This window comes from Rhamphochromis sp. 'chilingali' (genome assembly GCF_963969265.1).
Source record: "Rhamphochromis sp. 'chilingali' genome assembly, chromosome: 5".
NCBI lineage: Eukaryota > Metazoa > Chordata > Actinopteri > Cichliformes > Cichlidae > Rhamphochromis > Rhamphochromis sp. 'chilingali'.
Genome location: NC_137932.1, coordinates 41,498,960 through 41,511,989, shown reverse-complemented (window position 1 = coordinate 41,511,989; position 13,030 = coordinate 41,498,960). Strand labels below are relative to the sequence as shown.

Sequence of the window (13,030 nt, the reverse complement as noted above, 5' to 3'; positions counted from 1 at the left end):
ACACCCTTAAAAACCAATCTGCGGCATTTTTATACTGCAGATTCATATGTAGATTTATGATTGTCTTTCGTCCTGTCTCCTTCCCTTTACACGCAGCTGGTCACGGCAGATGGTTTCATGTCCCTGACCCTGGTTCTGCTAGAGCAGGGGTAGGCAACTCCAGCCCTCACGTGCCCGGTGTCCTGCAGATTTTAGCTATGACCCTCGGTCAACACACCTGAATCAAATGATTAGTTCACATGTGTCCAACTCCAAGGCTCGAGGGCCGGTGTCCTGCAGATTTTAGCTATGACCCTCGGTCAACACACCTGAATCAAATGATTAGTTCACATGTGTCCAACTCCAAGGCTCGAGGGCCGGTGTCCTGCAGGCCACTGGAGAACTTCAAGACATGTTGAGGAGGTAATTTAGCCTTTGAATCAGCTGTGTTGGATCAAGGACACATCTAAAACCTGCATGACTCCGACCCTCGAGGCCTGCAGTTGCCCACCTCTGTGCTAGAGGTTCCTTCCTGTTAAAAGGGAGTTTTTCACTACCACTGTTGCCAAGTGCTTCCTGATATTGGCTGATCCGATCTGTTGGGGCTTTCTCTGTATTATTGTAGGATCTTTACCTTACAATATGAAGCACCTTGGGGGTCACTGTTGTGATTTATTGCTATATAAATAAAACATAATTGAATGCAAATGAATTGAAAAATATGTAAGCTTCATGCTTAACATTTTTTCTTTTTTCTTCTAATGTAATCGACCTCCTGTAGAGGCAGGGAAGTGAGTGATTGTGGAAAAAAGCTCTTTCCTGTGGAAACTACAGCATTTCGTAATATGTAGCAGCAGTACTTGGCCTTGTGGGTCACTGCTTTTGATTTCATTGCCTTATTAAAGACACTAGTGCATACCGTGGATTTCTAAGCCCTGTGTGTCTTTAATACCAAGTATAGTGAAATGCAATGAACGAAGCTGTGGAATAAGGGCAGTGTTGAGGTCAAGCATAGAGCCGGAGGGTGTGTGTGTGTCTCTGTAGTATGGAAGCTTGCATTTCTTTATAGTATATATGTTGTTAATTAAGTTTATTTATATTGGTCATTTCTAAAGCGCAGCTCTCAGAGTCTTCACAATAAAAAACAAGCATCAGATAACTCTAATCATCAAGCCAAAATGCAACCGCTAATGGGCCGCAATGATCCACGAGAGCTGTGTTTGCAACAAGTAGACATTCATTTTAATGACTACCTGGTTTTAGCGGTGTCATGTGGGTAATACTAACACACATGCAAGCAATTTTATATGAAAAAAGCAAACATTCTGCCTTCTTTATGATCAATTAGATACTATAAAGCAGTCTGAAAACTCAGATAGCAGATAGCAATGATAATTAGGGTATATGGGGAAATTATTATGATTCAGCTGCCCCAAATTAATTGGCAGATTGCATCATTTTTAACTCTATATTACAATGACAGTTGGAAGGGTTTTCAGATCTGACAAAACTTATCCACTGTGCAGTCTGTCTCTGCCTTCTGAAACTCTTTCAAATTTAAATTAAAATGACTGCGCTATTACAGCTTTTCTCGGTGGCTTTGATGCATTTCAAATGATCAAAACTGCTCGTTAAATCATCTAGTCACTTGTGCACATCATAAAAGCACGTTCTCATTCTTTTGAACAAATTGCCAAATGCAAATGCTGAGAACGATCAAAAAATATACTAAGAAAAATACACGATATGACCAGTAAAGCAATTGTCACGTTCTGGCTTTGCTTCCGTTCAGTAAGTCCACTTAATAGATGGAAACATTAACAATACTATGTAGTTAAAAATGACTTCAATTTGTGTATTAATCTCTTTGTTCAAATACAAGCTGTACATGTATCATCAGGCCAAGGTGCCACACAGATATGTAAGCTATCTTAGATGATTAGCTTACTACTGAAAGCCACCCACTGCTTATATTCAGCAGCTAATGCCTCTTCCCTTGTAATATTGTTGACATTGGGACTTTGTAGCATACCATGTCTCTCAATCTAATGGATTGCTATTTATCTTTTGCTATGAGAGATATGCCCGAGTGAAATTAGAAAACGGCAGTGTGTTATTTAAAATAAAAACCGGTTTGCAATCTTTGCACGAGTAATTTAATAGCACATGGAAATACTGTGCATTGCATCCTGGTACTGTAACCTTGTCTAGACAAAATCACATTTTTATTACATCAGACGTGCTCTCCACCATTTGATTACTATATTGACACACTCTGCTGCACACCCTCTCGCACATTAGTGGGATTAAGTCAAAAACGAAACAAAGGCGGTGCACCCACTGAAGATTCCTCTTCACTTGTGTCCCAGCCGCTTACCATCCAGCTCCACAAAATTAGAGCCCTTTGTGTGATGTCTCCATCCATGTGCTCTCTTGGCACACTAACTGGTGTGGTTTTTCAGACACATTCAGTGCTTATTTATGGATTGTTTTCTCAAACGCTGGCCCTTTTATTTATTTATTTATTTATTTTGCAGTTGTTTGTGTTGCCACAATATCTTTGCCAAGACTCTTGGACTTCATTGTTGCCACCACGACAGTGTGAGGAGAGACAAGAAAACTTATTATCGACAGTTCCTTCGGTTTCAAGTGTTTTGACACAGTGGTTTGCAGATAAAAAGAAAAAAATGCCCACCAGGGTTGGAGAATGTGGCATTACATATAAAATCCAGCTCACTTGCAGGCAGCACCGAATGGCAGCTGTTCTGGAACACAAGTTGTCTTTATTCCGACTCCTCTCTTATAAGATCTGGCTAAATCGGGGTTAAATCTCTGTGGTTTTCTGTATGGTACACTGTGCTCAGTTTAACTTGACTGTGTGCTCTGTTTGAATCCCATGCCTTCTGAGTCTGGCCACACATCTTCCATCCCAAACCACCATTACCAGGCTGAAAGGTTCTGTATAAATAGATTTCACACTGAGCACCACTGGGTTGGAAATTAATTGTTGTCTGGGGAAAAATCTACCACAGTTTCTCTTATATGTACACAGAGCAGCCTGCTGAGATATTTTAACCATTTGTTACACGCACACTCACAAGCTAAATGATCTAAACAGTCTTATAGGTGTGATTTTAATCGAAACAGAACGTGTCTTTGCTGTCAGTTGGAGCTTATTGGCCGTGATTATCAATAATTGGACAGATTTTTCCATTACGTTGTTTTAAGTGGCCGGTTTAACATGTTAAATAGAGCTTCAGATTATGCTATTTTCAGTGTCGATTAGCCGAGTCGTCATTTTCATATTTCATCTTCCAGTGAAATTGTGGTTATATATAAACGATGTATTCATACATAAAGAAGCACAAACATAAGCACACATACTGAGAAACAGGTTCCAGATGAGTGCTAAATAAATGGCGGCAATGATTAATTGGTTATTAAAATAGTTGTTCATTAATTTTGTTTCCATCAGTGACTCAACTATTCATTCTAACGACAGCATTAAATAAAACAATGAGTGGCTTACCCATAATGCTGGCTGAGATAAACTTCATTTACATTCATTCGCTTTGGCTAAAAGTGTGTCATAGCCTTGAACACTTTCCAGCATTTGCTGCTTTGCCTTTCTGTCTTTCAGCTTACATCCTTCAGATATAAAATGATTAAGAATTCCCACATTTATGCCACTAATGTATTTATTCCTGATGGCTGTATCCGAATTGTTCTGGAAACCATATTATTCTGTGTCGCTCTACTTTTCTCCGCGTTATTATTAATGCAGTTTCTAGCATCAGAAATTAGCCGAGTGAGTCTATCTCTGTTAGCCTATTTTAATTTGAGTGTTGAGTGGACATCTTTGTGTGGATTTGCATGTTTAAAGTGGGCCATGCCACTGTTGTTATGCCAGTAAAGCACTGACATGTGCATTGAGCCATCAAATCTGTCTGTCTTCAGGGACAGCTCTAACTGCATTGCGTGGGGTTGAGCAAACGATGAGCGGATGACTGGGAATACACCATTATTACCTACCGCTGTATCAATATAAATAGATCAATGCTCTGCTGGTCCGCTGCTATTTTAGGATGCAAGGAAGGTAATCAGGAGTTCAATGCAATATCTAATTGTATTGCATCTTCTACTCAGACTTAAACTTACAAATAATTTGCTACAAATGAGGCCTTTCCACCCACTAACCACAGGCAGCACAAAATGCCTTACGCATGCGCGTACGTGTTTGTATTCTGTGTAGACATGGTGGTAAGTAGTTTGCCTCTATTCTTCTATTTCCAGCCAAGAAGTATGACAGTGGCGAAAATCTTAACATCACTGGGATCACAAAGGACCAGGCTGGAGACTACGAATGCAGCGCTTTAAATGACATTGCCTCTCCCGACACCAAAAGAGTAAAAGTCACAGTCAACTGTAAGTACATCTCCTTCTTCTTCCTTGGGTTCCCGTGTTTTTTTTGTGCACCGGCCTTGCAGATCCACGATCCCTGACGATGCACTTCAAGAAAGTATACTATCCAGAAGTTTGAGAAAGTCGAGAGCTAAAGAAGTTTCTTAATATTTAATGCGAGAATTCCCTTTTTGTCGGTGCATGTAGATGATTAATTCACACTAAGGAAAGGTCTGACTGTTCTAAGCACTATTCCATTATGCAGGTAATGAGTCTTTCAAAAGTGTGAGGAGACAGTAATGAGGAGCCAGGGCATTAATGAATGATACTGGGCTTTAGCTGTCGTGGTCACATAGAAACCACCACTTGTAAGTAGAAGCAGAATTCGGGTGCTTGACTATTATTGCCATTCCCTTTTCTTTCAGAAGTGCTCCTTTGCTTCACTGTTATTCATTGAAGTTTCTGTATAGATGCCCTCTGCTAAATCTCACTTTTGGAAAAGCTTATCAAGCACTCATCGACAGCGATGTGGGGAGGGAGGGAGGGGGAAGTGAAAGAAAAAAGGCTCGTCTTGGCCCAGTTAGTGAGTCGCATCCAGAAAGCTAATCGTGCAAGTTTTCTAATTCGGGTTTTAAGAAATTGACACGTACTTTTTTATATTCATTTTCAAAACGATTTTTAATCTGTTTCTGCAGATCATCTGTATCCACCTCCATGTATTAAGACAGTGTTCATGCCCGCTTTGGTACAAAACCAAGAATTGTGGCCATTATTTCTGGGTAATGCCTGGCTCTAATGAGCTGGGTCTGAGTGAAGTTTCAGAGGCCAGTTATTTATAGCTCTACTGAGACGTGGGTTCAAGGATGAAAAGTGCTTTGACAACTGGCTGTGTCTTTATGGTACAGAACAAAGGAGATGTTCTCTGTGATTGATAAGGCATGTCATAGTCAGACGCTGAATTTTAAGCTGAGACGGCGGGGTTATGTGGGCTTAGCATTCGAACTGAGTGAATTGATTAGGAAGACTTTTCTTTGCTGTCAGACATAGTCTTCACAGTTTGAGCCCCTGAGCCATAGTTGGGGTGGGAGCGTGTTGTATTTGGTCAAGTGCTCAGGCCTGCTGGACAGTTATCTCAGGCTGCTTCCGCCATTGATTCGCTCGTTGCTATTGATCGATATCGCAGACGACAATGATCCAGATATCTGTCTGTGACTCCTTTGATCTTATTGTATAAATTGGTTTCTGAGAACTATTTATAAATTTCCCTTTGATCTGATATTTTACATAATCCTTCAGTACAGCAGATATTGAGTTGCTCCGCTTCACAAATAGAAAGTGTCTCTATTACAAAAGAGTTAAACGTATGGACCAAAAACTCTCGCACATTACATCAGCCTGCAGGGTAATGAATAATTAGTTTTTGTAACACAGCCAGCCTAACTGCAACACCTTTATGGAATATGCTATAAAAATGAAAAATGTAAAGGAGACAGTTTGTTGGACAGTGTTATCAAAAGCAGCAGGAGGATGTTGAGCGATTACTTTGAAATGAGATTTTTAGAGTCGATGTCAGTTGAAAGCCATTATCTCCAAAGTGTTTCTTTTCAGGAATGAAGTAACACAGCCTTCAGTGAGGTCGATGATAATTCATTTTTGAAATAATCCAATGGGTCTTAAAAGGGTTTTTTTTTTTTTTGTGCGCTAGCGAAGTGGGAAAAATATCACCTTTTATAAAGTGGCACGCAGTCCTTAAATTTAGGTGAAGTATCGTTAAAGATCCAGATGCTATAAAGTCATTGCCGAATGACCAATTAAGAAGAGGCTCCACAGTCGCCCCTTTCTCTTAATATAAAATACACAAAAAACTTTCATGTAATTTAGGAAAGGAGGCATACCCTGCACGAGCTGTCTTAAGAAAAATGAGCTTGTGGATTTGTTTTTCCACTTTACATGTGCAGTACCATGGCAGTGTGTTTGGGATCATTGTCAACAGTACAAGTGCATCTGCGAACAGAGAAACCTTTGTGCATTTCCAGTATTTTTTGACCAAACACCAACAAAATATTAGAGAAATGCTTTTAACTTTTCACACATTCGGACTCGTAATGCTGGCATCGTCACACCTCAGTGGCGGTGCATCTTACCCCCCAAAAAACCTAAAGTATTTATGATTTTTTTGCAAGTTTCACATTCTCAAACCCATCAGGTGGGCCAGTTCAGAGATTTTGCTGGGCCCGTTATGGCTCTCGGGCCATTGGTTTTGCACCACTGATTTAGAGAGACAGCTTGATGGGCATCCGCCGTACACATGAAATATCTGATAGAGCTCTTGTGTGACATGTATACACATTTTCATTCATAATTTGTGTGCAGTAAGACTAGAAGGTGTCTGATAAGTGTTTGAGCAGGCGCTGTACATCTTTGGGGCCACCCTTTCAGTTATAAATAATGGATTTCATAATTATTTACATGCTGTTTGAGCTACTGCAAACACTGTCAGATTTTTCTAGCCTCACAAGCATTTCACACACGAAAGGTCCTGTGTTTTATTACGGCTGTTTAGCATTCAAGGTGCTGAATAGGTAACAGAGAAGAAGCAAAAAATGCAGCTGACGTTAAAGAGGCAGGACTTTGTTTGTCGGCTTCCTCAAATGGGACTGAAAAGTTCTTCAATATTTTGTGCCCTGTAGCTTCAAATAGTCAGCGACTGTTTTCAGAGCATTTTGTCAGTATGCTTTTCATGCTTGTATTTTTCATCAAAGTTGCCTCTTCCCTTTTCTCTCTGCATGGTGACTGGTGACACATGTGCTCATCTCTAAAGATAAGGAAGCAGAATGAATGAATTAAAGTTGTCCATTGGAGCGACTGATTTGGCCACAGCAGGCAGAGCTTTAGCCAGCTGGTGGCCACTCTTCACTGCCTCCTCTCCTCACTGGCACACTTCTCCTCCTGTGAAGTAAAAAGAGAAGCATTTGGATTGTGTCCCAATCTACTGTATCATTCATGCTCTGCTGTCACACATCAGGCTGTATTCACCAGGCACCCAGGAGTGTGGGCTATTGATGAGGGGCTGAGCGTATTAAAATCTGTATTAAGATAAAGACATTAGCTGACATGGAAACTCAAACAAGAGAGAATAATTATGCAGCAAGAAGCAAGAAATTAACTTTATTAAAAATATTACACTGCATGGACACGTGCTCATACAGCTGTATGTCTCACAAAAGAAGCCTGCTAATTTTGTGAAGGCCCTCCTGGGAGACTGTGCAGGTGTCAGTTTAACTCTCTAACTTAAACAGTACACAGCACAGAAATTCAAATATTCTTTTTGCTTTTTTATTAAGTCACTCAACACTGAACTATGAATCATCCGAGCATAAAAAACACACCTGACTCTAAGAAGTGTTTCTAAGAAGCCGTTCTTAAGGGAAACAGGACGAAAAGCTGAGGTTTGCCAAATTACACAAGAACTAGAATGAAAATCAATGACAGCAGGTCTGATGGAGTCATGAATACTAATATTCGGTTCAAATAGTCAGAAGTGGGTGTCTGCAGCCATCTGCAAAACACAGTGGGGGCTCTGTTTGGTTTGGAGCTGCATTTCAGCCAGTGGTGTCGGGGATCATGTCAAAACTAAAAGAATTATGAATGCAGAAACGCACAGACAGATTTGGATTCGCCCTGCGATGCCATCTGGAAGCCATTTCATTGGCAGCAGCTTTAATTTCAGAATGACAATGATCCCAAACACACTGCCAAAGTCGCCAAAGCACACCTTTTACAATACTGGCAGTAGAAAAAAGAAAAACGCACAATGGAACATTACAAATCATGGATTGGCCTCCCCTGAACTCTGGATTTTCGATCATCTTGACAAAGAACAAAGCAAAAGGCAGCCAGCATCCAAATAAGAGCTTTGAATGTTCTTCAAAAAGCTGAACTATCTGTGAAGACTACTTAAAGAAATGACGAAAAAGCTTCTTAGCAAAACACAAAGAAATGAGAGGCGGAGTAACAGAAAGGGCGCAGCGTTATCGTTCGATATTGTTAACGGTGTAAGCGGCTATCGTGGCGTGCTTTGACCCCATTATGGTATCACCACTGATCCTCTTTTTTCTTGCTAACAGCAGTTAAATGAAATGAATTCATATTCATCAGTTAGTGAAGTCTGTAGTATTTTTTCCTTCATCATTCTAATAAGACAGCATAGGATTGAGTGACACTGACATTTCAAGGGTTAACAGTCTAATTAAATACATGTCCAGACAATTTTGTTCAAAACAATGGCGTTTTTCAAAGCTGTGGGTATAGCTGACCTCTGGGCTAATTGCAGATTAGGGCTAATAATTAAAATAAGCAAACCAAGGTAATGAAAATAAAATTAAGCTCGAACATATTTGCAGTTTTAATAACACCGGGCCACTAAGCCTGCCATTTGGTTCTCTATGATAGGAGGAGTTAGAGGCAGACGTTCGCAGGCATTGTCACTGCCCGAGTGTTAAGTCCAGTACATGTAACCCCAGCATGGATTTCTCTAAGGCTCAAATGTCCTACCTTCATGTGGCAGCATTAATTAAATTATGGCCTGAGAGGGCTTCTTGCCTTTATGCTCCTGGCGATAAATGAACGGCGACTGAATACTTTTATCATCTAAACCTGAACGATGGCAGTCATCCATAAGGTCGCACTAGAATCAGATTGGCTTAAAAAACCCTACTTGGCGAAAGAATATTTCAGCTGTGATTCTACCTGATGAAATTTGATCTCTGACCTACTTTTTTAAATTTACATATTCATCTTCACTGCAGGTGGGTGCCGTTACTGGCTGAAATTCTCACTGCACAGTGTGACTCAAAAGCATAAATATCACATCTAGGTGGTTGAGTCGGAGGGATGAATGAAAAGGAAACCACCGTGGAACACCTCCGCCTGAGATAAAACGCTGGTGTTTGATTAATTAATGAAGCCACCTTGTAGCAGATTGAAGGCATCCATCACTAACACTACAGATAAAACAATAACAGAAGCCTGTTTCTGTTTTAAGACGAACAATCAAAGGTGTTTGACCTCGCTTTCTAGTTTAGGGAGCTCTTTTCCTCCAGAGAGAGGTGTCGGCTCCTCTTATTGAACGAGTGAGAATACAGGGTTTGAACATCATCATGTTGCAAGATGAGATTTGACAGTTTGCACAAACTTTAGTCACACACGGAAGAAACGGAGACAGCTAACTGTCTTGTCGTGCTACGTTTTATTTGCCCGTCACTGTTTCAGTTGCTTCATCTGAAGCTGTTTGAAATATCTAGAGGGAATTTGATAGCGTGGCACAAATGTTTACATAAAGATTTTAACCCTAACTCAAAAAACTCTGGACAAAATTTTACAGAAAATGTCAACTTTGCAGATATCCAGATGTTTTGCAGAAGTACAATTTGGCTATTATCTGAAATAAGAAGCACGAGGAGGCGACATAGAGTCAGTTATTCATTTATTTTACGTTTATCTTCTTAAGATGAACTTAAGAAAATGAAATCAGCAGGGTTCTTTTAGGACTCTTTTACATGCTTTTACATTGGGCTACATTCCTGTTAATTTTAGCTTATTTAATTAAATAATACGTTTAAATCATGCATATATTCACCTGACCTACATCTCTTAGAAGCTAAATATAAAGGCACTCCATTCATTATACCTCCACCATGAATGTAAATAAAGCTATAGAGAAGTACTCGACTGCTGTGAGATCCTTCTGAATTTCTCCTGAAGCTTGGGAAAAATAACTCAGCGATGCGATAACACATCTTTTCAAATTCAAATTTGTCACACACACACAACCATACACAGTATGACATGGGGGTGAAATGCTTGTAGCTGTACAATGCCCGACCATTAAATGACAGAAGAAAAGTTTTACAATATTTACAATTTACAGTTTACTACAAAAATTTACAAATTAACTTAGGAATTTACAGTAAAGAACGTGCAAATAGCAGAAGAGATTATAAAGATAAGGATTATAAATTATAGGAATTATAGGATTATAGGAAATGTGTGGTGACGTGTGTGAGAGTCCAGTCTTATAGTGACGTGTTTGGGAGAGTCCAGTCCTACACCTGGTTCAGGGCCCGAATAGCCTGGGGGAAGAAGCTCCTCCTCATTCTCTCTGTTTTGGCCTTAAGGGAGCGGAAGCGCTTCCCAGACCTCAACAGTGAGAAGAGTCCATTGTTGGGATGGGAGAGGTCCATCATAGTCTTCCTAGCTTTGGACTTGCACCGCTTGGTGTAGATGGACAGCAGGTCAGGGAGCTCTGATTGAATGATGCGTTCTGCCGAGCGCACCACCCTTTGCAGGTCTCGTCTGTCCTGCTTGGTGCTGTTCCCAAACCAGGTGCAGATGTTTGCCGTCAGGACGCTCTCGATGGTGCAGGAGTAGAAGTTCTTGAGCACCTTCAGTGGCAGATGGAAGTCTCTAAGTCTTCTGAGGAAGAAGAGACGCTGACGGGCTTTGTTAACCAGGGTGTTGATGTGGCAGGACCATGACAGGTCCTGAGTGATGTGGACACCCAGGTATCGGAAACTGTCCACTCTCTCCACTAGCGTGCCACTGATGATGAGGGGTTTGTAATTCCTCGCCTGCTTTGTAGTGAAGTCCATGATCAGCTCCTTAGTCTTGCTGATGTTTAGGAGGAGGTTATTTTCGTGGCACCAGGTCTCCAGGTTCCTAATCTCCTCCAGGTAGGCCGTCTCGATGTTGTCGGAGATCAGGCCCACAACAACAGCTTTGTCCGCTAAGTTGACTATTTTCTAATTTACGTTAGCAACCATTGCATTGTTTTTCCTGCACTTTACGCATTCATTATACTGTTTCTTAAGGTGTATCTTGAGGCAGCTGAAAAGTTTATTGTGTTCCTTTGCAGCGCAGACAAAACGCTTTGAATATGATTTATAATCGGTTGAGATAACTTGTGCTAAATCTGAAGTATTTCCAACAACAATGATGATCTTCTTTGAGGGACAAGCTCTTCTCCATCTGCTGTGGCAGACATTAGAAGTTTGATCTCTGTCTGTCTTTTAGCATAGCTTCAGTCATTGAGTCATACGAGTCCAGGAAAGTTCAAGTTGCTCAGTGCTGGGAACAGCTGTGATTGGCACATGCTCAGGTGCCACTTGATATGCTTTTACTTTGTGTTCTGTAGCTGGAGCGTGTGTTTTTATTATTGCTCAATCGTGGTCATTAAACTGTGTCATCACGCCCTAAATTAACATTATTGGTATTTACCAAAATGATTGTAATGTTTTTGTAACGATTAACCACCAATATGTGCAAGCTCGTTATTCAAAATGATGGTTTTATAAACAGAATGTAATTATTGTCGTTCGCCATTATTTTCAAATTTACTGTTTTAAGGCACAGTAGAATTTTTGATTAAGATGTAAAACTAGTTATTTTCTTGCATTCCTGAACAGACAGATTAGTTTTAATGGTTGATGTCGTGCTTGATTTATTAATGAGCTCTCAGAGAAGTCCAGTGTGCCGCGAATAAAAATGTTGATTACATTTCAGTGAATTCAGTGAGTTTTATTTTTTAACAGGTTTTTTGACAGATTTCTAAAAAGTATTTGTGTTTTCTCTTTTTAACTAATTTGTTAAGCCCTGTATACAAAACTTTTCTCCAGGAGCCAGGAGGCTTGTCAAGTTAAAAGGCATCAATTACTAAAAGGTTGAGGTGAATGTATGTAAGAGTTTGCATGTATAATTTTTACCCTATGTGGATTAGAGAAAATGCAAAATAAATTCAAACTCGTGGACCCAGTTTGTTTGTTTTTAACCATTGAAGATGTGTGCTGTACACAGTTCAAAGAAACGATTGAAAGCCCAAAATTCCCATTATATTCATGCCCACGGTGAGCGTATACAAACTTCTAACCGCGTGTAATTTTGTATGACAGCATCCCTCGATTCAGGCTAAAGCTTTAACCAGTTCAGGTTTGTCTTCCTTTTTAATATCACTTTGGCTCCTTCGTGGCAAGCTTGCTTGTCAGAGTGAAAGCGTACCCTGTATGCTTCGGAGTTTTCCAGCCATTTTTACGCCTCCTTCCTCCTCCAGTACCCTGCAGCTGTGAATTCTGCTCACATATTCGCCATGGCTGTGATTGTAAAAAGAAGAGCACCTCGCTCTTTCCTGCTTACACTAATTGTCCAGCAAAACTGTGATAATTTTAATCACCATACACATCAGAGCTGCTGTGAGCAATTTAACCAGTGGTATTGATAGCTTTCTGAAAAAAATAAATAAATCAGAATGCAGGAGCACACTGCGAATACTTCTAATTCTTTACATCACCTGGTCTTTTGTTTGCTCCTAACCTTCCTTTCCCTCTAATACCCCAGCCGTCCAGGCCTGTTTGGAATTCAGGCCCCGGCCTGGTAGATACACCCACAACATGCTCCTCTGCTGACAGAGTGGTTGTGGGGAGTCACGACCATCTCTGATAAATAAGAGACTAAAGTTGTTTACTTGTGTTCAGTAGACACATCTTCATGACCACCCAACATTACAATGTCAAGTAATGACACTGGAGTAAACAGCTATTAGCGGCGTGTGGGCATGCTTTATTTATTTATTTGATAGTTATTGAATTTACAAAGAATC

General features: G+C 40.4%; 1 protein-coding gene across 2 annotated transcripts in view; it reads left to right on the top strand.

Moving 5' to 3' along the window:
* Positions 1-13,030, top strand: part of negr1 (neuronal growth regulator 1) — a 174,540-nt gene that overhangs the window by 101,369 nt on the left and 60,141 nt on the right. For both annotated transcript variants that reach the window (XM_080882361.1, XM_080882362.1), the window contains exon 4: positions 4,273-4,404. In XM_080882361.1, coding sequence (XP_080738487.1) covers positions 4,273-4,404 — 132 coding nt within the window. The remainder of the gene's footprint in view (positions 1-4,272; positions 4,405-13,030) is intronic.